A 25024-nucleotide genomic window follows, 5' to 3' on the forward strand; every position below is an offset into this window, starting at 1 on the left:
CCACCTTCCCGAGAGCACGCGCCCTGCTGGTAGGAATTCTCCACGACCGAGCGTGCGCATCTCGTGCACGCGGGAATCGGCTACAGCATGGAATGCGTCAGTGAAAACAGGGTACATAGGGAACGCAACAGTACGAGAATCCTACCAAGTACACGAATAATCATCATCATCATCATCATCATCATCATAATGATAATAATAATTGCATACACTGCCAATATACATTGCCTACAATGACAATAAAGTATCTAATAATATGACACACGCAATGCCGGGGAAAATGCATACGCACAGTGCAGCTTGGATACAGTTTAATCTTGGCGAACAGTCACACGCACGCATATCTCAGGGTGTGTCACACACGAAATGCAGATTTAATAGGTTTATATTACACAACACACCTGTGCAAACTGCCCTTGTTGACACCTTAAGTTACTATTTTAAAGTTCAGATACTTAAAAAATTCCATAGAACAATGACGGGTGGTATGGGAAGGAACCAATATAATAAAGTTTTCTTCGAACATTTGGGGAGTCACGCCCCCCACTTCTCATGACTACTGCATTCTTGATGAATATTATATTGTTTTTTCTTGCATATTTACTGCCCTTTTGCAGTTATCGTATACATATTTATGGGTGGAAAATATGCGACTCTCTGGTGTTGGAAATTTCTTCTGGAGGCTTTTTATTATTTAAGTAACTTCACTAAACAGATGTAATATGCCAGTTTTATTTATTGTAAGCTGGTGGACGAGCTACCCCTGGGCAGGTGGCGAGTGCTATAAGATAGACAGAGCAAGGTACTTACTCTAGAAGTGCTTCACAAAAAAAATTACCCTGCTGTATAAATGGGAAATTGCTGTAGTTTATATTTAATATTGTAATGTAGTTTGCAAAAAAGTGTAAATGTACATTAACAGACAGTTAAGGGTCTATTAGAAGGACCATAAAGGCAGCTGGACTGAGGGATGATTGCTGATCTGGGGGACTGACGTCTTCAGTGAGGTTTTCTGATTTTTTTTCTTTGTTCTTTGCAGGTGGCCTGAGCTCAGAGTCTGCTTTGAGCCCCCATTTTTTGTACTCGCTTTATTATAAAGTAAAACCTTTCTGTTTCTGTATCTCTGCTGTGCCTTTATCCTACCCAGTGGCTATCTCCACCCTATGACTGACCACAGTATTTTGCGCAGGGAAACTGTAATGTCATCGACATAAAATATTTTCTATGTTTTTAGTCTGTGGTTTGTCTTTTTTATACAATATATTCACATCAATTGAAAAGTATCTGCTGCCTAATGTGAAACAAAGTAATGTTTGGTTATCAGTTGATTGAAACTGTTAGACTGCAGGTCAGTGATAGCTGATTATTTCTGAATAAGTGGTTAAAGTCCACAGCTTCTTTTGTGATCTAGTCGACTTTTTGTGATGGATCGATATTACAGCTCTATAGGTTGTAAACAGAAACATGACGAGTGTGGCAATTACTTGAACTGTCGCCAAGTTTTTGTTTTCAGTTTCATTCCCACAGTTGCTGTTGAACTCTTTAAGAAGATACTTTGAATTGGTTGGTCTATACTGAGGTATAAATGGGTTAAATAACTAAACTGCTCTGGATAAAGGATGGCAAAGTGATATTGCAAATGCCTCACACATAACTAAACACATTTAGCTGTTGGTTTTGAACGTACTCCATTGGTTTACATTACATTTATTTGTTTAACTGTCACTTTTCCTCCAAAGCAATGTACACTGTTAATTGACCTACAATTATTTACCTATTCATCAAGCTAGATAATTTTACTGGATCAATTCAGGGGAAATACCTTATTCAAGGACACTACAGCTAGAGGTGGGATTTGAACCTGCAACTTTTGGGTCCAAAGGCAAAAGCTGTAGCTATTATACTACTAGTTGCCCCCAGCTGGCTTTCATCCAGGTGCTGCAGTTTTCTACCACAATCCACAGTATATCAGGCGACTTGATGATTGCGAATTGGCCCTGCCCTTGACCACCATCCTGTTTAGGGTATGCCCTACCTCATGCCCTGTGCTTCTGGGATAGACTTTGGACCACCATGATTCTGCACTGCACAAGCAGTTATTGATATTATATGGATGTTTTGAAAAAAAGGCATCAGCAAAGTGACAGAATAATACATGGCATATAAGAGGAGCCACATGAATAATTTAGTCTGTTTCATTTTGCCTCTTTATCCAGGCTATGTTAATTTGTATTCATAAGCTGCGTTTGTATTTCGGAAGTAATAGTCTTCATTGTGACTGAATTTCAGCTTTGAGTGCTCTTTCTGTAAATGGATTAAAATCAAATACTGGTTAAAGTCTTTTGAATGAACCTATACTTGGACAATAACATTCTTGCATATAATAGACATTGTGATGAATTATTGTGATCAAGCCTCATATCCACTGGAAGTTTTTATAGATATGTACATCTCAGTACCATAAACTGCATAATGTGACATACAGTACACTAACTGAAATTTTAAGTTGTAGAAACTGCATGCTTAACAGGTTACATTAGCTAAATGACTTGTAATTTTTTTTCAGTGAGACCTACACATTTTCCAGATTTCTGCTACATACTACCAGGTATTTACTTGAAAATTCAAGTCAGATGTTTTTTTCAGACTCAGAGCATATATTTTTTCCATCTTCTTATGTTAATAACCTTTAGCCATACATTCAACTCTGAAGACGTTTCACCTGCACCCACAAAGTCAGATTCTAAATTCTTTCTTGAATTATATTTAGAAAAAAAATGCAATATATTTTCAATAAATGGTTATACAAGAATGACACGATCGTTATACATGATAATACAAAGAGACTCCTTCGTCACTTATTCTGGCGCTAACTGTTGACTTGTAACAGTATGTGTATGTTACACTATCAATGTTTCTATCAAAGCCGCCTATAAAGTTTATCAGAACATAGCTCTAGAAGATATATATTTTTTTATTTCAGCTGCATTAGTGTAAAAAAAAATTTGGGGAAATAAATATGTGCGTTTGTCCCTTGACGTAGGAATAGGCGGGACTTCCTGCAATGTACGGAAACTGATTTGTAGGATTTGTGCGACCCGTGTGATTGACCGTCTGAAAGCGGAAGTCGCTCTGGGATTCGTGCTCGGTTGTGGAGCCGAGAGGGAGAGAAAGCAGGAGGTTGGGGGACGGTTCCAGCGGTTACGTTCGGGTATCTAAAACACACAAGCACTGTGATTCGTACCTTGATTCCCGGGTCGGGTATTTACATGATCGCGCTTTGATTTTTGGTAAGTCAGGTGAGGGGAGGGCGAGGGAAAAAGAAAAACTGAGGGAACGAGGGCAGTTTTTTTTAAGCTTCGCTCCCTGAGCATCATCATCTGCCGCGCGCTGAGCATTCAGGACGCGGGAGGAACGCGCTTCCGTGCGGCGAGCCGTCGGAACCCGTCAGGTACCTGGGCTGGGGGCTGGGTGTCGGGTTGGTGGGGCTCCCTTGGGAGCGGTCCTTTCAGTGCGAATGAGCAGAGCGCGGCGAGCGTTGCGTGGGTGTCGCCTTGGCCCCTTGCCGTGGGGAGAGCGGGAAGGGGAAAGGGAGGGGGGAAGGGGGTGCCGCGCTCGTGCGGCGGTCACGCGCTTCATCATCGATATTATTCCCCGCTCGGCTCGCAGATCTCCGTCTCTGTCGAACCGAGGGCGTGTCCGGCGTGCGCGCGACGGCAGCTGAGCATGAGCGTGGAGGAGTTGAATCCGGCGGCGGTGCCCGTGCCCGTGGAGGACGTGCAGGGGGACGGGCGTTGGATGTCCCAGGTGAGACAGGCTGCCCCATCATCATCATCATCATCATCGCCATAGCCGCACAGAGTCCCACAGCAAGCCCATTACAGCTGCTCACGTGGCATATGTTGTGTGCAGTGGGGAAGTGCACACAACATATGAGTTATTTTTACATAACCCATGACACGGTGACCACGTGAATATAAAGTTACCCAAAACATCCACATTCCTACACGTGACACCCATTCTGAAGATGCTCATTCTCAGCTAATTGATGATCAGCTGAGCCATCATTGCTAGATTCCATTTTACTGATTTTTTTTTTTTTGATTGCTGTGGGACAGTAACTGTGGAGACATTTACAGTGCACCCTATATATTTTCCAGCACTAGCCTTTTTTAAGAATGTATGTTTCAGAGCTCAAGACTGCTGCACTGAAGGCTGCCAGTGCAGTTCTGTAACGGGGGGGCCCAACTGTTGTACATTTCAGGGTATATAACTGCAGGGAAAATGGTTTGCTGCATAAGTGGGTAAAATTTTATGTTGCTTTGTGTGAGAAGCACTGGCATGGCAAGGAAGTAGTACTGTGTCACAGGGGTGTGTGTGTGTGTGTGTGTGCGCGCAAGTGTGATATAGTCCCAAGAATGAACAGTTCACTTCTACCAAGGGCCTGGGTCTTGCGTAACACAGATGAACATGCTGTTTTAGAGGTGAATATGAAGATTCCACATCCTTCAAAGTTACTTTTGATTTCACTTTTATTGCAGTTAGTAGTCTCCTCCATGCTGATGCTTTTTATAAGGCAATTTACAATATAAAAATTAAATTTAAAATGATATTTTTCCATAGTTGGGAGTTTTTTGTTTATTAACACATGCTAAGTACTTTGATCAGCTATGTAGAAGGACTGGGGTTTCAGACCAAAAAACCTTTAGATTATCAGATAACCTTAACCATTACACCCCTTGCTGCTCTGGTAGTAGACATTTTACAGCTGCTTCCTGGAATCTAGAAAGCTTCCTTCGGGTAAGTGCAGGTGACTCATGTGTGCACTCATTTGTGTGTTGCAGCACAACCGCTTTGTGCAGGAGTGTAAGGATGCTGAACCTGAAGTGCTATTTGTAGGAGATTCCATGGTGCAGCTTATGCAGCAGTATGAGGTGAGTTTATGTAGCATCCTTCCTGAAGGAGTGCACATACCAGCTGATGGCGGGCGGATGTGATAAGTGCATTTCCGTGTACCCATGGTGAACTGTCTCTCTCAGGTGTGGCGTGAGCTCTTCTCCCCCCTGCATGCTCTCAACTTCGGCATCGCAGGGGACACCACCTGCAACGTCCTGTGGAGGTTGCAAAATGGGGAGCTGCAGAACATCCGACCCAAGGTGAGAAAAGGGATGGAGGGAGATGAATAGGTACAGGGGATGGAAAAAGGAGAGGTGGTTTGATATTTAAAAAAATAAATAAATAAATTGTAACATTTAAGTGAACCCTTGAGACTTGTAAATGGTAAGAATTAGAAAGATGCATTACAGCAAATATTGCAGCATGTAAAAATGGTAACTTAAAGGACTAAGGACCAAGGGCAGCCATGTGCCTCTATGTCAATGTTTTTATTTACTTCTTCCCAGGTGGTGGTTGTGTGGGTAGGAACTAACAACCATGAGCACACAGCGGAGCAAGTGGCTGGGGGGATCATGGCCATCGTACAGCTGCTCATGTCACAGCTCCCACAGGCCAAAGTGGTTGTTCTGGTGAGTCCTCACAGCTGTACTTCCACACTGTGATCAGTGTCCATACATTTAAGCCAATTCTGACACATGTGAAAGTATCAAATTCCGTGATGTACACCCTAAGTCCAAGGGTTTCCCTTTTGGCCAGCCTAATACCAGGTCTTCTAGAAGGATTTATTCTACTGTAAGCTCAGAAAAGCCAAACTGACAGCACTTCGAGAATTGCGTGTCTGTCTCCATCTGTTGGTGTAATGCACTTTTATTTTTGTGGAGATGTATGCTGCTTTAGAGAAAAGCATCTGCTAAATGAATAAATATGAAGGTATTAACAGTAAGAATTGTGTGTCTGCACCTATAACTTGCATCTGTGGTGAAATGTGCTTTTGTTTTGTCTGAGTTATAGGTTGTATTGGAGAAACCCATCTGTTAAATAAATAAATGCTAACTCAACTCAAAAAAAAGTGACAAGTTCGTAGTTTGAGAATTGTATTGGCTAATAGCTTGTCTTACAGACCTCCCCCTTCTCTCTGTCTCAGGGTCTCCTTCCACGGGGGGAGCGTCAAAATCCCCTGCGTGAGAAAAACGCTGTAGTAAACGGGATTCTGCGCTCCAGTCTGGCTCGCCTAGGGGCCGCCCAGTTCCTGGATGTGGGAGCCGGATTCGTGCACTCGGACGGCACCATCTCCACCAGGGACATGTTTGACTTCCTGCACCTGACCTCCAGTGGGTACTGGGCGGTAGCCAAGCCCCTCAGTGACCTTCTGCTGCAGCTGCTGGAGGAGACTCCTGAGGAAAGACGTGCTTCACTCGTGTGATGGGGTGGGGGGAGGTTAGTGGACATAAAGGTGCGAGGCGAGGGATAGGAGGGGCAAATGAAGAACTCGCACGTGGTGGGAGGGTAGACGTACATACATGCATACATACATACAGAACACACACTCATGAAGCAATATTAGCACTTTCACACAGAAGAAGGAATGTTAGAAACTAGAACATGCCTGAAATAAATGAGAGGGTTGAGAGAGACAGAAACACTATGATTCTTCAAGAGGGAGGGGAACTAAAAATACTGTCACACTAAAGTGTTCTCTGCATGAGAAAAATGTGCCAAAAAAAAGTGCCCTGCTGGTGGAGGACTGCACTTGAGTACTAAGGGAGTACAGAACTTCCACGGTACACCCTGTTCTCCGGATTCTGGGATAATTTCTGTTGATTGTTTTGAATCTACACTCATGGAAGCGGTGTAAAATGGAATAAGACTGCAAAGCCCTCTGATTATGTCTGTGGAATTCAGAAATGGAGTCTATGACCCTACGGGTCAGTGAACTAGATGGCACAATATTTACAGTGCTTGTATCTTCCTTACCCAACCTCCCACCAGCCACACCCAACAGGGCCAGACTGTAGTTGTGATCACCCATCCCGTTCTCCCAAATTCCTGTTGTCCCCCTCTCCTGTGTTGCACTTACATTTAGTCTTCAGTCAGCCCAAGTCTCTCTCAATCCTCCTGACCAATTAAGTGTCTCAGTGCTGTTTAATGCCCACTTTAGTGTCCAAGCAGCTGATGCAGCACCCCCTTTGCTCCTTCTGTCTGAAGCCGTTCACATCTTATCTCTCATGCTCTTTGCATGCTTGTGTGTGTGTCTGTATGTGCGTGTGCATCTGCCAACATTTCACATTCCTAAGACTGTGCCGGTGCATTGCTGCAAGTAGGTATACATTTGTTCCAATATGGTAGAGACTGCGTCTGATTGGTATGTACATACAGTATAAATATATATATAAATAAATTAACCCTTAGCCCCCAGGTGTTACTTATATTTGTAGAACACCCTGTTGTGTATTGTGAGGCTTGGGAAGTTGGGCCTGAGAGGTGTGTGTTTGAGAGTATGGGTGATAGTGTATCTGTATCCACTGCAAAATCTATGTGCTAGCTGGGCTTTTTGTTGTGTGCAGAAAAACACATTCCAATAAAGGACCATGGATATTAGCACTGTTAGTCGGGAGTTTCTTTTTATGTATGTGATTTCTTGGAACTTATCTCTAATGCTGTAACTTCCAAGAAGGCAGTTTTAAAAATGTGTAGAAATAATTTTACTGACATTCAAACAATGTTTTGTTTGAATATGCATAGTTTTCACTCTACTGAAAACTTTTATTTTAGTGAACATGTATTTTCAGCCCTTGGCAGGATACTGATTTGGGAAATAGAGTTCTTCCCAATTTGTTAAAAACCCCATTGATGGTTGCTGTGCAAAAATAAATGTGTTATACAGTATATTGTTTTTAAAGGTAATTTTTGTTCCTCAAAGAAAGTGCTACAAAGTTAATAGTGTGGCAAATTTACAAAGCATTTAGAAATGACTACACAATATTAAAGTACACAGCAATATTTGCACAAGATAAAGACAGATTGAGACAACTGAAATATACCAAACACCAACAATCACAGCGTAATGTTTACAGTGCTTCAAGACTTTACAAAACACTGGGTAGAAGATTTTAAGAAGAAAATGCATATCTGCTGCATAGGCCACATGATGCCTTGGTAGCAAGATATGCAAAGACTGAAACTGGGTTTTACTGTCATCTATAATTGCTTATGGGGTTCTGTACAGTGTAACAGGAAGTGCAATTCTACATTAAAATGGCAACAGTCTTTCAAGCTTTAAAACCACCTGTAGATGGTTAAAATCAATAAGATTGTATGACTAATTTTAAAACTATGTCCTCATTCCCTTTGCCCTTCTTTGCTACTTCAAAATACATTTTTTATGAAATAGATCTTTGGTGGTAGCTGTATCACAGAATATAGGCTTATTTTAAAAATTACAATAAGAGCTATGACTATTAACTGTGATGCCAAATTTTCCTTTTTTTGTATACTGTGCTATACATGGTTGATGTTATGTAATAGTTTTATTTATAACAACAGTAAGAACTTAAACAACCAGGGACAACAGAATCAGTTATATGGATACCTGATGTTCAGGACATCATAGTGTAGCACCACAGTATAACATCATACTAAAGATTAGTAACAAAATGGAATAGGAATAGTATCAAAATGATGCATATTATGGTAATCAAGAGTTACAAACCACAAAAAACAATAAAAGAAATAAAAAATAAATTAAAAAAAGAAGAGTGCCTCAAAATGGCCAACATGTAAAAAAAAATAAATATATAGAAATAAGCACGTAAACATAGAGTATATATTAACAAGTGCATATCAGTTATGAGATACTGAATATTCCTTCTTTTTGCTAAATAGTAATTGACTTTTCTTGCAGATAAAATATTCATTTAAACCAATTTTATAATTTATTTCTACAAGGAAACTAAATCTGGGGTAGTTAATTTTTTGTTTATGTATTGTAGGCCTATATGTGCACCGTACGCTGCTATAACTGTCTGGTTCGGCTCGGCTGCCAAATCGGACAGAAATAGGCTACAAAGTACGGTCGAGACGACTGAGAGGATCTTCGGTGCCCCCCTGCCTACACTTCAGGTCCCGTCCAAGTCCAGAACTAGGAAGCGGGCGAGCAAAATTGTCACTGATCCCACACACCCCGGGGCACAGACTCGTCACACTTCCCCCCTCTGGCAGGCGTTACAGAGCACTGTCCACCAGAACCACCAGATACAAGAACAGTTTTTCCCCTGAGACCATCACTGCAATGGACAGTTAACACTCCCCTATAGGTCTCCTGTCAGTGCACCAATGTCCAACCACTTTTTGGTAATTTAATTCTTATTTATTTACTTTTTTTAAAAATATTTATACTATTATTTATACTCTGGTGTTTCTATACTGTAAATATGTGTCAACTGTTTGTAAAGACTGGAGGCACCTAGAACCACAGCAAATTTCTTCTTGTGTGGGTCAGTACACTGGCCAGTAAAACTCATTCTGATATAAAATTTGATGTATGGATGAGTGACCCATTGTAAGTAGTGTATCTAGCAGTGTAAATCACCTTGGTGAATAAGGTGAACACTAGTCTAGACTAGTATCCTACTGTAAGTCTGCTAAGTGAATAAATGTAAATGTAAATTTGGAAATTCACAACATACTCAAGACATATTTTCTTTACTTTTAAAACGCATTGTGTGTTTTGAGAGTGAATTAAAAATTGCCCCTGTAATACAGTCTTATTTAAAAAAAAAATTTTAAGAAGCCGGTAATTTTGATGTAATCGGGCTGCGCTTGTTTGAGGCGCTAAAAAGGGCCTCCCGTGATGACGTAAGCACGCAGCGTTTTGTTTCATTGCGCCACAGAAAAGGAACCTGTGGATGACGTCATCACGCAGCGTTCGGTTTGTTTACAGTGCAGTAAGGAGGGCGCTAGTGAGTGACACGGATTTAACCGTGTGAAACGTAGATTTTGAGCTTCAGTTCGACAAAAACAGGGTGGCTACGTTTGCGGAAAACTACATGGAATATATACCGTGCTGTGCATAGCGCTAAACGGTATTATGAGCAATGTGAGTGTAACACGGACAAGAAATAATAAGGCTGAAACGAGGATGCGAGGTTACCTGTCGCTTTGACGGGCTTTCGGGGCTCGAACTTTGGGAACGACATCCTGGGATTGGCACTGAATCGGCCGCATGCCTGGTTAACTCGGAGAGGGATAACCGGGCAAATATGTAAGAGAAGTGTCGCAGACTTCAGATGTCGCAGAAGTCGAATTTTGAGACAGACGAGGAGGCGGGAGTGCGGCGCGCAGCGGGTCCGAGCCGGAGGAAAGTGCGCCGTGAAGCGGACCGTCGTCGTGTCGGTGTCCCTAGAAGATTATATTACGTCGTGATATTCGCAAAGAGAAGCCGGACACCACAAATTAAAAAGTTACGTGAATAGCTGAAAATTACAACAGATGATGACTGCTGCTTTGTACACTTGACCTGAGTCTTATATATAAGGCATTTCGGAGCAGCTGTGTGAGTCAGGGCGCACAGCGTCTGTGTCTGCTGGATGTTCTCTCACCGCTAGGACTCGGACCGTCTGCGGACCCTTTTGCTTTTGGGGCGGGGCTTGAAGAATCAAGTTTAAAATAATTAATAAAAAAAATAGCTGTTCGGTATGCTGCGGAGCTACTGGAAGTCAAGGCACAAGCGAGGGCCCGGCGCGTACGCGCTGCTGCTGCGGCTCTCCGCGTACCTGTGTCTGTGCGCGTGCGCGACGCGGCGGGGCTGCGCGGAGGAGCTCGGCGACCCCAAGACCGTGGTGCACAAGGATGCTGACTTCGAAGTCACGTACAACGACACCGTGACCAGTGACATCCAGACCATATACACGTTCAACCATACCGTGTCCAGAAACAAGGTGGGCTCCACAGGACACACACAAACACACACACAGTACCACTGCCATTCACCACCCAGTAAGTTAATGACGTCATCAGATGGGAGACAGGTCGTCTAAGTAAGGGCAAGGTATGATGATTAGTTGTGGTGTAAACTAGTCGAAACCTGGGTTAACTGGTCCTTCTGCTCTTTTTCTTTTGATGTGTGTGTGTGTTCGTTGCAAACCTATTGTTCCTCTCCACCCCACCAGACAGAGGGGGTGCGCGTGTCGGTGAACGTCCAGTCGGAGCAGGTGGAGAACCCCATCCTTATCGTGGTCAGGCAGAAGCAGGCTGTGCTCTCCTTTCAGGTCCCTCTCATCTTGCGTGGTCTGTGAGTATTGGCCTCGTTTCCGTTCGCTGTCGCGCTCGCCCGAAGTCGCCCGAAGTTACAGTGTTGTCGTAGGGCCGATCCTTTTCAGGAGGTGTTTGCCACACCTTAGTACAGACACCCCATTCCCAAGTGTTCTGTCGTTGGTTTGAATCCAGCTCAGTCTGTGTGGAGCATGTTCTCCCTGTGTTTGCCTGGGTTTCCTCCAAGTGCTCCGGTTTCCTTCCCCCCAGTCCAGTGACATGTTTCGGGTGAATTGGCAAATCTAATCAGCCAACAGCATGTGCAAGTGAATAGGTGTGAGTCTGTGTATGATAACTCTGCGATGGACCAGAGTTCCATCCGAAGAGTACCTTTTGACACGCACTATGCTTCCAGGATAGGCTTCAGAGCACCATGACCCTGCACCGGACAAATAATTAATGGTAGGTGCATGGATGGATGTATTGATGGACAGAACAAGAGTTTCTCCTTATTAAATTATGGACCTGGTGGTCCCCTCACTGTGCGGTGAAAGGTTTCCCAGGGGACTTTGGACATACTGTGGAGAAGATTCCTCCATAACTACTAAAATGTGAAGTTGACTAGTATGAGTAGAATATTGCGGGTGATATTAATATGGGTATAACTATAGACTACATACAGATACATGTTGCCAAGTATAGTATGTACACTATATGTATGATATATGCTGTATAAATATGTAAAATAAGCATTTATACCTAAAACGGTGTGATCTATGGGTGGTGTCCATCTCCCCCAAGACTGTTTGAAGGGTACTGACATTAATCATGGCTTCCAGGCACAAGAATTGGCTGCTCTGAGTTCTTCCCAAGGTTTCCGCAGTAACAGTAAAAGAACACGTGAAGAGTCTGGTTGCTGATCGTGCTGGAACTGAGTCATCAATGAACTCTGCACTTTCACTTCCACTGCAGCAGTAGTGACACTTTCACAAAGGAATGCATGTGTTTTCTCACATATGAACACTCTCACAGACACACAAATGTTGAAGGACAGCATAGTGCTGCCTCGCAGCTCTTGGGCTGGGTTTGAATCCAGCTCAGTCCATGTGGAAATTGCACATTACCCCTCCTGGTGCTCTGGTTCCTCCCATAATCCAGAGAGGTGTTTAAGATGAATTGCTGAACCGTACAAGCAGTTACTGATCATGATGATGGATGGATGACAAATATTGAAGAACTCAGTCTTACTTTAACTGTAACGAACTTGTTTGTTGCCATTTGCGTTGTTTGTTTTTATGAATGCGGTTGTTTCCTTTGAGGGTAAAATGGCAAGTAATGTCCTTTAAAGTGCTATACTGGAACAGTAGGTAATATGGTTAAAGAAACCAAAGGTTGCTGCTTCTAAGTAAACATCTGTCTTTAAAAATGGAGGCAGCTTTAACTCCCTTTCCATTGAAATATGAGCTAATGAGCAAAATATAAAGTGTAACATCCCTTACTTAGACTGCTTAAAAATGTTTTATCCAAAGTTCACTCAGTGATCACTTGTTCTGTGTTGCCCCAGCTACCAGCGGAAATACCCCTATGCTCACGTGGGTCGGACACTGTGCCAGCCGCAGACACGCGCCCTCAGCGAGACGCAGTTCTTCTTTGTGGATGTGTCCACGCTGTCCAGTCAGGGAGTGCACTACCAGTTGAGGGTCAGCCGCGTGGACAGCTTCACGCTGCAGTGAGTGAGCTGAGCACACACGTCACCCGGTCGTGTATCAGAGCTGTCTGCACCCTCTTCTTGGAAAGGACATCAGGGATCAATGCTGCGAATGCCTGTGATCACATCTGTTTGATTTGGGCAGAACGTGGCTAGTTTTGTCCTTGGCCTCACGGTGATACTTGCAAACTAGATCCTGGAGCAGCATGACAGAACTGCACTGTGTTCTTAGGTGGTTTGTTGTGGTGCCAAGATATTTATAGTGGACTGTCCTGTTATCCTTCCCCTTCAGGACAGACAAGAAGTTCAGCTTTGTTGCTACTCCATCTCAACCCCAGGTAAGATACACATAAACCATTTTTGTCCTGATAAACAATGACAATGCCCGTTTCGGCACTATGGTGTACTTCTGTTGTTTTGGTCATGTAAAGTGACCAAGAAGGTGAAAAATCCAAAGGTGAATAATGTATTGGGTTCTGTTCAGTAGTAGGGTGTGTCCAGACATTATGGGAAAGGAATTGGAGATAAGTGGTCCACCTACCCGGAGTTTGCAGGGTTCCAAGTCACCAGGTGCAAAGTCCTAGGCGTGGTAGGAGGACTAGTGATTTGACATTGATATTTTTTGAGTTTAACTCATGCCCGTCCAGGTATATCTTGCCTAGCAATCAGTGTCCCAACATCCATTAATGTGTTTAAATTATTTCCATTTGTTCATTTAGCTGACACTTTTCTCCAAAGCATCTTACAGTATTATGTCACTTACAGTGACTTACCTATTTATTCACCTGCACAGTTTTTACTGGAGGAATTTAGGGTAGGTTTCTTGCTCGAGGGCCCTACAGCAGTAGGTGGGATCCGAACAGGCAAACTTGGGATCCGAAGGCAGCGGCTCTAACCACTATGCTTCCGGCTACCTGTCACCTATTTAAGGACTTTGGTGCCAACCTACTCCCTGCAGACACGTAGGATAGCTTGTGTGCTCCTAGTCAAAACATGGATTTGTGCACTTGAAAAAAATCCATTGCTTTTGTGTTATCTGACTGATCATGTTTCACAGACACACAAAAACATTCCAGCAAAGAGGCAGTGCATGTTACTGATATGGATTGTGGGGAAACAATGCCTCTTCCTCCTGATGCGAGAGGTGTCTACACACCCTGTCGCAGGTCTTTGTTCTATGTGTTTGTGTCATGTCTACATGTCTCTATATTGGCTGCTGTATGTAACTGGATTTCCCCCCGGGTATCTTATCTATCTCTGTACCGTACTACTTGTGTATTTTGTAAGGTTACCTTTTCATAAGTGCTCTTTTGTCAGGGTGCCTTCATGTCATGTCATCTTCTTTCTAATGCTGCCCCTTGGTGGTGTGTTTCTCTGTCTCTCCTGTCGTTTACCTCTCTCAGTATTTCAAATATGTGTTCCCTGATGGTGTGGACTCAGTCATCGTGAAGGTCAACTCCCAGATGAACTTCCCCTGCTCAGTCATGTCTATCCAGGATATTTTGGTAAGACATGCTTGATGTGCCACTCTGTCCTTAGCACTCCTTATCCCCATACTGGTATTTCTGTGATTTTCTTTAAATTGGAAAAATGAGCTTAATGTTGCTTTTAAAACCTCATAAAACATAACATACCATCAGTATTTTTATATCAGCTGCAGGTTTCTTTTTCGTGGATGCCCCACCTACCTTTTGTCTATTGTGTTTTGTGCTGAGAAATTTCTGCTTGTTTGCAGCTGGTAGCTTGCAGTAGTGCTGTCTCAACAAAAGGGGGCATATTAATTTATTAATTTTACGTAAAAAAAAAAAAAAAAATTGAGTAGAAAAATTGTGAAGACTTAGGTGTTTTTGAAATATAATAAGGTTCTGAAATATTTCAGGAAAAGCCCTGTTTTGTCTCAGTGTTTGTTGTTCACTGTGATGCGCTGTCAGTCATCCAACAGGAATGAAAGGGTTGTGACACTCAGATCAGTATTCTGGCCATTTTGGTTAACAAAGGCTGTTGTGGTTTAAATATATTGAAATGATGCCAACATTTCTTCTGTCTAATAGAAAGCTGTAGTATGAGACCCCAACAGTCCAGAAAAAATGTAGGCTTTCTGTTTTTAAGGGCAGCTTTCACAAGTTTACAGTACCAGTCAAAAGTGTGAGCCCAGTTGCTGCGAACTAGTGTTTTCACAAGGTATTTCATATTTGATCAGGAAATGAGCTGACATCTCTTCCCAGCTCTTCTGTAGTGGTTCCGAGAGATGTAGGACACTCGTGGGCTGCTTTGTATTTATTCTTCAGTACACTTTGTCCCATACAGGTGTTTACCAGGTTGCCTAGGTAGACTCAGACTTTTCACCGATACTCATTTTGGTTTGACAAAGCTCTGTGGTCTGTCTTTGCTCGTGTCCTTATTGTTATTGTCTTTGTCTTTTAATTCCTCACCTGCCTGTCCCCCTGACCCGTTCTCTCAATCTTGGAACTCTTGTCTCTTGCAGTGTCCAGTGTACGACCTGGACAATAATGTGGCTTTCATCGGCATGTATCAGACCATGACCACAACAGCAGCCATTACAGTTCAGGTAAAGATTTAATACAGAAGCTGTGATGCACAGAACAATTCATCATGCTGTGATGAACAGAGGACCAGGAGTCCCGTCTTAATCTCTCCCTACAGAGGAAGGACTTTCCCAGCAACAGCTTCTACGTGGTCATTGTGGTGAAGACAGAGGACGAGGCATGTGGAGGACCTCTTCGGTTCTACCCCCTGCGGCCAGGTGAGAGTAAGAGGAAAGGTAGAGGAAATTCAGATGGGTGTGAAAATGAGAGTCCTTGAGGACGGTTATGAAAAACTATAACTTGAATGTTGTTGGATCAAGTCCTGAGGTGGCCCTGGTGTAGAACCATTGAGAACTGAACTAATCCAAATTATTATTTGTTCATTTATTTCTTTGCAATAAGTGTGCATGGCATTATTGCACTGATGTCTTTGATTTGGTCCCCCCCTTCTAGATGAGCTTATCGATGCTGGGAATCGCAGTAAAGTCCTGGACGTTGTGGTCTCCCCTGCTATCAACTGTGAGTGAAGACCCAGTGGGTCATTTCTACAAAATGTGGACGTTTAGAAGTGAAACCAAATGTAAAATGTCTGTACTTTGTGTTTTTGTCTCTGTCAGCGGAGGTCTACGTGATGGGGATGTTGTTCTGCCTGGGAATATTCCTGTCCTTTTATGTTCTCACCTTCTTGGTGGCCTGCATTGAGAATAAGAGGTTAGTAGAGTGGTCTGTACCATCGGTACGAGATGTGTACGGGGAGTAGTGTAGGTCCGTCTCTTTTTCAGTCTCTGAGGGTCACATGCCGTCAGCTACATTTGATGGCTTTTCTTCGTTCCGGTAACTGAGCCGTCTTTCTTTCGGTAGGATGCACAGACGGAAGGAGGGGCTTCTCAGCACACCAAGCGTGTCTCCAGCAGAGACTGGTAACTTCCAGTTTTGGGGAGGTGCACTGAATTGTGAAGTGCAGAAATGAATGACAAGGGTATATAATGTGGCACAGTGAGGTCCAGCATCTTGCTATAATGTGTTCCTGTTTATTTCTGTATACAGGTATTGTGATAGATGTATATATCAGACACTGAGATATGTTAATGCCACTGAAGGTTTAAAACCTTTCTCCCTCTGTTTCTTTATTTTCCTCCTTCCAATTTGTGGTTCAGCCTCTCTGCTTGGTAAGGATCCTCTTCAGTGAGTGTGTCTTCTGTCCCGTGTGTGCAGCAGACAGGCCGCATCCAGCATTTGTGCAATGACAAAATATACAGGATAAACACAAACAGAGCCACGAATAGCGAACAGAAAACTCTGGGATTTATCTTTCGTCTTCCAACTCCTCCTCATTACAGTGAACAAATTCCTGTTCTCACTCCTAATTCCCTACACTGTTCGCTATACAAGAGCTATATTGTACGTTGTATTTGCAGACATCCACTATTGTTGTGTTCTGATCCCACAAAACTGATGATGGCCCAGGTGCGGGTGTCGTAATGTATCATGAGGTTTGATTTAAACAGATTATGTTTGAGCTTGAAATGAGATTAACGATTCTTAAGCTTGTTATTGTTTGAGCTGTCTGAATAAACATGGTTTAGGGACAGAGACGACTGCTGCTCAATAAGAGCTGGACCTGATGCTACATTCTGTTGGAAAACATCTGTCTCTTGTGCCTTCTGTTTTGCGAGATTTGGATTTATAAAGCAGAGATATGTTTTACACTAAAAATGCTTTCTGTCAGATCCAAAAAAAGCTTGAAGAATGTCACTGGATGCTGACCCTAAGTGTTGCTTTAACAGCATCCCCTTGCCTGCTCATTTGCTGAATCTGCTCTCTATTGTTATGGAGGACTTTCCCTGTACTAACATCTCACTAGCATCATTAGTCACATTGACTAATCCAGACGATGCGGACTTGAGGAGATCTTAATTCTGCAGTTGTGTTTCTCCTCAGGGAAGGGCCTGACTCCAGTCTCCCCCTATGAATATGGCTCCATTGGTGAGTCTGAATGTGCACGTGGGTGTATGTAGAGTGGATGTCATGCTGTTGTTTGAGAGAGCCTATAGAAATTAGTCACATGCCTATAAGTTCTTTGTGGCTGTCATTGCGCATGTATGCTGTAATGACCCCCCACCTCTTCTGTCTCTCTTAAGCAGAGAACAGCAGTACCCTAAGCTCGGAAGCTGTAACTGACAGCATGGTATCGGCTGATGCCAACTACGGATATATGGGTATGGCACCTAATATACACATGTGGATTCTATGGACTGGAGAGCCGGCGACATGTTTTACATGAAACAGAATGCTAAATCGAAAGGAAGTAAGAGTGAGAACCAGGGAATCTGCTATTCTGGCCTCAAGCAAGTATCAGGTGCAAGTACAGCATATGCACCTCTGTAAAGTCAGAGAACTCTTTTTGAGGTGTAAGCAGTTTAGAAGACATGTTAATTTGTGTTCGTGAGACACAGAGACATTTGTTACTTGGCTCACAGAAAAGGTTTCTTTTCAGCAGTAGACACAAACAGAAAATAATGAAGACTGGATACAATTTGCAATCTTCCATCACAGCAACAGTGTGTGGTAAATTGCCGATAAATGTAGATGAGTTTTTAATAGATATACACACTACCATCTCTTTGTCTGCAAAAAGTACTCTGTAAAAGTAAATGGAAAATTAAGGTTTGGAAGATGTTTTTGTTATAAGTGTACACTTGTATAATTTCTGCCAGCACAAGATGAGTCTGCTGAGGATCATAAACACTCACCGACATGATCATAAACGCTCACCAACATAATCACAGCACGGCTGCAGCTCAGCACCAGCATCTCTTATTGGCTTGTTTCTTTCCTTCATCAGGACCCGAGCCCTTCAAACGCAGACCAATTGCACCATTCTTCCACCTAGACATCCACATTGGTGATCCCCAAGTCAATCATGCCCTTAACTACCTTACTTGTTAACCTGCACCAAAACATTGGCGTAATTGCATCAGATGATCCCCTCCAATTATGAGTGTATTCTGTTTCTAAGAATCTGTATAGGAGAACCAATCAAGTTTGGTTGATTCTAGTCTTTGTAATATTTAAATATTTCATGTTAGGTGGTCCCAGTAGAACCATCTATATAAATTTACAGGGAATTTACCCTGTCTTGTCCCAAAATCACTCTATGGGCAAAGAAAATTGGAAATCCACAATCTGGCTTCTGTATTCGTTCTCTCCAAGGATGTACTCTCTGCGCTGTACTCTTACACGTCTCTCTGTGTCTCCTTATCTCAGAGCGTCCTCTTGACAGCGTGGGAAGGTGCAGACAGGAATCCCTGAGCTCTGTGGAGGAGGATGACTATGACACCCTGGCTGACATTGACTCTGATAAGAACATCGTCCGCACAAAGGTTCTGATGTCTCCAGCCACACATCTCCTTTCTTTGTATCCACTGAACTAAATTTCTAGTAAAGCTATGCACTCTGATTTCAGATAGAATAGCTTTTTTTTTGTTAATATTGTAGTCGCAATGATGGCAAGGTCAGTACTAGGAGTATCAAAAACTGACCCGCATAACCTACAAAGGCCAGTAGGACAGTTAGTTACAAGGTCACTTTTGCTGCTCGGTTGCGATTGCTGAGAAACCGAGAACAGGCCGACATGTTTTTTGAAAAGACACGGCTTCAAAAGCAACACCCTGCAGAATTAAAATGTCCTTTGTCTCCCATACAGAAGTTCCTGTGTGTGTCAGACCTGGCTCGAAAGGACAAGAGAATCCTGAGTAAAAAGTACCAGATTTACTTCTGGTGAGTCCGTGCATCTGGCTGACCCTGAGCCACAGAGTCAGGGTTCGAGCTGGGCCAATATGGCAGAAGGGTTATTCTTAGAGTTGTAGGATTTTGTTATCAGGTGGCACGAATGTTGTCAGTACAGTTAATTATGCTGTTAACGTGATATTTGTGCTCCTATGAAACGGTGCACTATGTTACTTTGTGTAGTAAAATTGCTTCAGTTGGGAAAAACTGGGTTATGGGCAGAGCACATAGAATACTATAATGATCATCTATAAGAAATATAAATCACAAGTTAAACCTACCAAAATACCATCTTTCACTTAAATGATAAAGCACATAAAAAAAGAATATGCTTCTTTTAAAGTGCATTGAAAAGAACAAAACATCAAATTTCTCTTCCAGCATTATAGATTTTCTTTTATAATCTCCATTAGCTCTTTGAGCACCAGAATGCTTCTTTACCCTCTTAGTGATTGAGCCAACCATGGTGTAACTGTGATACAGTAGATCAAAACTGGACTAATGCATTGGAAGAATTAGAATTTGTGGAATTTTTGTCATTTCCAAATTGTGTGCAAACTAAGCACATTAAGTTCTTTTTGTTCATTGCGTTATATTGCGTTATCAATGCATTATATCAGAACTGACTATTACAGTGAAAAGTGTTGCTCTAGTCCCAGAACTGAGGTTTCATTGTTCCTCTTTAAACGTCTGTCACCAGGAACATTGCCACGATTGCAGTCTTCTACGCCCTCCCAGTGATTCAGCTGGTCATCACATACCAAACGGTATTCTGGACAACCCCATATGTCAAACTCCCATGTCCCAAATCCCACAATGCTTTACATGTGACTCATCACTGCGCAACACTCTAGCTAACCTGGTACCATGTTTTGCAATCACTGCTCACATGATTACTTAGACACTTCAGATGGCAACAGAAAATACAAACGCATTACTGGCAGTTCCATACGGATGCTGGATGCAGTGTGTTGTTGACACTGAGAAGCTAATGTCCTTGTGACTGACAGGTGGTGAATGTGACAGGAAACCAAGACATCTGCTACTACAATTTCCTGTGTGCTCACCCCCTGGGAGCACTAAGGTGAGCCACACATTTTTGTTTATGCGAGGTTTCTGTGTGCCAGTGCCCTGGCAGAGATGCATGTCATATCTGCATCTGTCCCTGGCAGCCTCTGCTCGTGAGTCCAGACTGTGTGGAGTTTACATTGCAAGGGCCATTGTTAGTATATATTAAATGAGATTCCTGCCTTGCCTGCATGAGGAACACTGAGAGGAATGCAACAGCTGATTTGTGCACACCTGTTCACAGTGCCTTCAACAACATCCTCAGCAACCTGGGCTATGTGATGCTGGGCCTGCTCTTTCTGCTTATCGTGCTGCAGAGAGACATCATGCATAACCGTGCGCTGCTGCGGAATGACTTGGCTGCGCTGGTAAGCGGCCGGAGCTCACGGCCTTAGCGCAGGATAGCCAGCCTCTCTGGGGTCAACAGAACCACAGCTGCACAGCCAAAGCACTGCCGTAGAAGACTAAAAAGAATTAAATATACTATATATGAAAGTTTACTTCATATGCTTATTTTTTTAATAAGTCAAAATTCATGTTCAGAGTCTTATACAGCAAAAATGGACTGCTTCCATTTACTATAAAAACACTTATCACATCTGCTTCATTTTCTACATTTAAGCTGTACAAATGGAAATATTAGTAAAATTTTCCAAACGCTCTTCAGCCTTTCCATGCAGTTCGTATGAGTCTAACACAGCTACTCTGTGTGGGGGCACCGTTGTCACCAGCACGCTCACCTTTCCACATTTCTCCATTCGCTTCTGCAGGAGTGTGGTATCCCTAAGCACTTTGGGCTGTACTACGCCATGGGCACTGCCCTTATGATGGAGGGCCTGCTGAGTGCCTGCTACCATGTCTGCCCCAACTATACCAATTTCCAGTTTGGTGAGACAGCCACTGTGTGCCTTTGTGTCTGTGTGCGCCTGCAGAATGTCATCACAACGCTAAACTGTCTTTGAACAGACTGAGCTTGACTAATGAAGTGTACATTTGTGTACATGTAACAGCATCACACGCAAAACAAAAAGTAATCATAGCAACTGGTTGTATATGTCTTCCCAACTGTCAGACACCTCCTTCATGTACATGATTGCCGGACTGTGCATGCTGAAGCTGTACCAGAAGAGGCATCCTGACATCAATGCCAGCGCCTACACTGCCTACGCCTGCCTGGCTGCAGTCATCTTTTTCTCCGTCCTAGGAGTGGTGAGAGCTGAGGCCCCCCAGGCATTTACGGGAGATGGAAACTGGCCATAGCAGAAATGTAGACATGTCCAGCGGGGATACACCATCCGCTGACTTTTGATCAGATTCTACAGACACAGCAGAGAGGCAAACCAGCCAACATATCTACTGCGTACCCCATTCAATTCATACTAGCGAGCTGACGTGCTCCTTTTTGGTTTTTTTGACCAAGTAGATATATGTGGAATAGTTGTAGAATTTGTTGTTAATTTCCAGCAAGATAAATACCAGTGTCACCAACAGCGTGTTGTGTAGACTCTTCAGTCTCCAGCCTGGAAGCAGATGGACAGGAAGACAGGAGGATCAGGAGACACCTGATGAGACAAACTGGTGGGCTGTTCCAGTCTCATATGCACAGCCTCATTATGTGGTATCGGTCCTTTCCTGTAGGTGTTTGGGAAGGACAACACGGCCTTTTGGATTGTCTTCTCCATCATCCACATCTTGGCTACGCTCCTGCTCAGCATTCAGCTGTACTACATGGGCCGCTGGAGACTGGGTACGGCCTGCATGCCTGCGCTTGGGTGTAGTGGTTTAGTGTATAACTGTGGTTATAACTTCCCGCTGTGCGCGTGACAGCAGTGATCTGCCAACAAACCCACAGAGGTTTTTGATGGCACCTATCAAGTGTTTCAAAATACCATGACAAAACACTGCTTTTTTTGGTGAAGCTACATTTGTTTTTGTCTTTTTTTTTTTCTTTGTCCCATGTATGTCCAATATTGTATGGATCACGTTACGAAACTGGTTATTGACCTTCGTGCTCGTGTGATCTCTGCCTCTCATTACCCCAGTAAAAATAGTTCTGCAGTTAGAGACCTGGCACATGCTTGTGAACTCAGTAAAAACTTCTGTGGTTTGTTGAAACAAAAGTGTCTGTATACTGTATATCTGATGAAAATTTAAATAAGGGTTTTATATTTTTAGTCTTTTTCCATACCCCGTAAATGGCTGAGTGACCATTGTGTAACTGTGGTTTTTTGTAGACTCTGGGATCCTGAGGCGCATGCTGTACGTCATCTACACAGATTGCATTCGACAGTGTAGCGGCCCCATGTATATTGTGAGTCTCACTCAGAAATTAAAGCATCAGTCTTTTAATCTGGGGGTTCAGGGTTCAAGTCCACATGTGAGCTTTTTGTCACTTAATGTTAGTTCCAACAAACGTATTCCTAATGCAGTAGTCTCAGAAAAAATGTAGACATCGCCTTGTAACCTGAATGTTCCTAGTTTGAGCGCCACTCGACCCTTGCTATAGTAGCCTTGAAAAATGTACTTACACTGATATGATACAGTAAAAATATACTGAAGATGGTTTTAACTGTCAGCCTGTGGCTTTCCTCTCCATTAGGATCGAATGGTGCTGTTGGTGATGGGTAACATCGTCAACTGGTCTCTGTGAGTATGTCCCTTAACCCAGATACTAGTTTCTCAATGTCTGTACCAGTTTTGAATTAAAAATTTTAGCTAATCTCTCAGTCATTCTGTGGCGCACCAGATGTCTCTTACTATCTGATGTATAGCTTCACTGTCTGTGCACAGCGCTGCTTATGGACTGATTGAAAGGCCCAATGACTTCGCCTCATACTTACTGGCTATCGCCATCTGCAACTTGCTGCTCTACTTTGCCTTCTACATCATCATGAAGGTAAGAGGTTGTGTATGTGAGCAGCAGAGTGATGTACCTAACCCTTTTCTTTTTTGTATCAGACGATGATTGACCTGTAAATTGCCACCTGTATGTGGTTGTTGGCAAAGTCTCTTTTGTAGTACGGTATTTTGTGATTAGTGGGTCCGTGTCCTTCATAGCAAACTGCAGGAGTGCCGTTGACTGAAAAATGGCTGACTTGGTGCTGTTGTCATAAAGTTTTCCTCCATATGTAAATGTGGGTTTGCAGCTTCGCAGTAATGAGCGAATTCAGTTCCTGGCCCTGGTGTGCATCCTCTTTACTGCCGTCGTCTGGGGTTTTGCACTCTTCTTCTTCTTCCAGGGACTGAGCACCTGGCAGGTGGGTTCCACATGTATTCGGGCGCACCACCAGACACCAGCATGTGGCACCAAAGTATACTAGAGCGCATATAGTAAAACTCACCCAAACTCTACCATCTTAAACAATGTTCATGTCAGGCTGTTTGATCCAGCTCAGCATCACTGATCCACCATACAGCCTACTTCTCCTTTTCCTCCTCTGCCCCCAGAAAACTCCAGCTGAGTCCCGTGAGCACAACCGTGACTGCATTCTGCTGTCCTTTTTTGATGACCATGACATCTGGCACTTCCTGTCTTCCATTGCCATGTTTGGCTCCTTCCTGGTGAGCTCCTTCATGGTGATGTACCCATTAATCTCTGTCAGTGTGCACATGCACACTGGGAAGTATAAATGCACTACATATCCAGAGGGGGATCCGTGTATACACCAGCTGTTTTTATGTATCCTTCAGGTATACACTACCCATATTTCATACAAAAGCAGATACCTCACAAGCGGGTGCATTCAGCAGATCAGCAAGAAGCTTCTATATTTCGTCATTGTAGGCAAATTCAATAATGTCCTACTAATGAATCATTTCTCAGTTCCTCATATTACAGTCTTAACTGTTAAACACGAGGCCATTACAGGTTTTCAGTGCAGAATGCTCTAAGTCCCGCTGTAACACTGCATATAATGTCACAACTCCATTTTTATCCAATTTCTTTCAGGTTCTGCTGACTATGGATGATGATCTGGATACTGTGCAGAGAGACAAGATCTATGTCTTTTGAGGAACATCCTGCCTTACTTTCACTATTGCTAATTCTAATCCAAGCACATGAATTAGCCACAACAGGTAGCCTTGCTGATTGGAACACTGGGGGCAATTACGCCCCTTCATTTCTCAGCCAATCAAAGAAAGAGAGGGAATGACTCACAACCAATCAGAGAATTGAAGGGCGGGACTCTCTTCTCCTGCCAGTGCCAAGAAATGACTGCAACTTAACAATGCTCAAGTTCCCCTTTGTCCCCTTTATTGATATTAACGTGTTTACTATTGATGGTGATGGTAACAATGGTTATAATACCGATATTAATGTTCTCATCCATTAATGTCATCACATGGGACCTGACTTACTCTTATCTGTCAGGAATTGCAGAGCTTTTAGTGTGACTGTCTGCACGTGTGTGTGTGTGTGTGTTTGCGTGCGCGCGATGAAGCTCTTTGTCCAGTGCGCTAGTGGCCTTCAATGTTCTGATCGAGTCTAAATCTGATTCCGTCCGGCACTATCCTCTTCGATGGGAGCTGATCCCAGAAGTGATTGTATTTAAACTGTCTCTAGTGCTGAGAATATTTTGTACTGTATGGAGGAAAAAAAAAAATTTTAAAATGTAGAACTTTATAAATTTACTGAATAAAGATTTTCACTGACCTCTTGTTTTGTTTATTACACTGATCGTGGAAATAGCCAACGGTACACATTCCCAAAATTGCGCACGTTCAAATTTATCTCAAGAAAATGGCAGGAGCGGCATCGTGTTTAATA

The 25024-nt window shown here is 43.1% G+C and overlaps 2 protein-coding genes across 6 annotated transcripts; both read left to right on the forward strand.

The window, feature by feature from the left end:
- Positions 1-3109: 3109 nt before the first annotated feature.
- Positions 3110-7736, forward strand: pafah1b2 (platelet-activating factor acetylhydrolase 1b, catalytic subunit 2). The gene is made up of 6 exons (XM_018748359.2): positions 3110-3451; positions 3670-3807; positions 4845-4934; positions 5040-5156; positions 5403-5525; positions 6041-7736. The coding sequence occupies exons 2-6, from the start codon at positions 3727-3729 to the stop codon at positions 6317-6319; spliced, it is 690 nt and encodes a 229-aa protein (XP_018603875.1). The 5' UTR covers positions 3110-3451; positions 3670-3726; the 3' UTR covers positions 6320-7736.
- A 1913-nt stretch (positions 7737-9649) lies between these two features.
- Positions 9650-24898, forward strand: sidt2 (SID1 transmembrane family, member 2). 5 transcript variants are annotated; one of them, XM_029255701.1, is made up of 28 exons: positions 9650-10832; positions 11064-11185; positions 12710-12874; positions 13146-13191; positions 14257-14358; positions 15339-15422; positions 15518-15617; positions 15853-15918; positions 16017-16110; positions 16261-16319; positions 16557-16568; positions 17341-17385; positions 17541-17618; positions 18245-18304; positions 18667-18782; positions 19106-19179; positions 19889-19955; positions 20199-20272; positions 20501-20624; positions 21027-21144; positions 21329-21465; positions 21895-22003; positions 22491-22567; positions 22856-22902; positions 23047-23152; positions 23403-23513; positions 23704-23817; positions 24206-24898. In XM_029255701.1, exons 1-28 carry the CDS (start codon positions 10590-10592, stop codon positions 24266-24268), a joined length of 2613 nt encoding a protein of 870 aa, XP_029111534.1. In that variant the 5' UTR covers positions 9650-10589; the 3' UTR covers positions 24269-24898. The 5 variants fall into 5 exon arrangements, with proteins under 5 accessions (XP_029111534.1, XP_018604405.2, XP_018604406.2 ...); XM_018748889.2 differs by having other exon boundaries at positions 17544-17618; XM_018748890.2 differs by lacking the exon at positions 16557-16568.
- Positions 24899-25024: the final 126 nt, after the last annotated feature.

This window comes from Scleropages formosus, chromosome 10 (genome assembly GCF_900964775.1).
Source record: "Scleropages formosus chromosome 10, fSclFor1.1, whole genome shotgun sequence".
In the NCBI taxonomy this organism is placed as follows: domain Eukaryota; kingdom Metazoa; phylum Chordata; class Actinopteri; order Osteoglossiformes; family Osteoglossidae; genus Scleropages; species Scleropages formosus.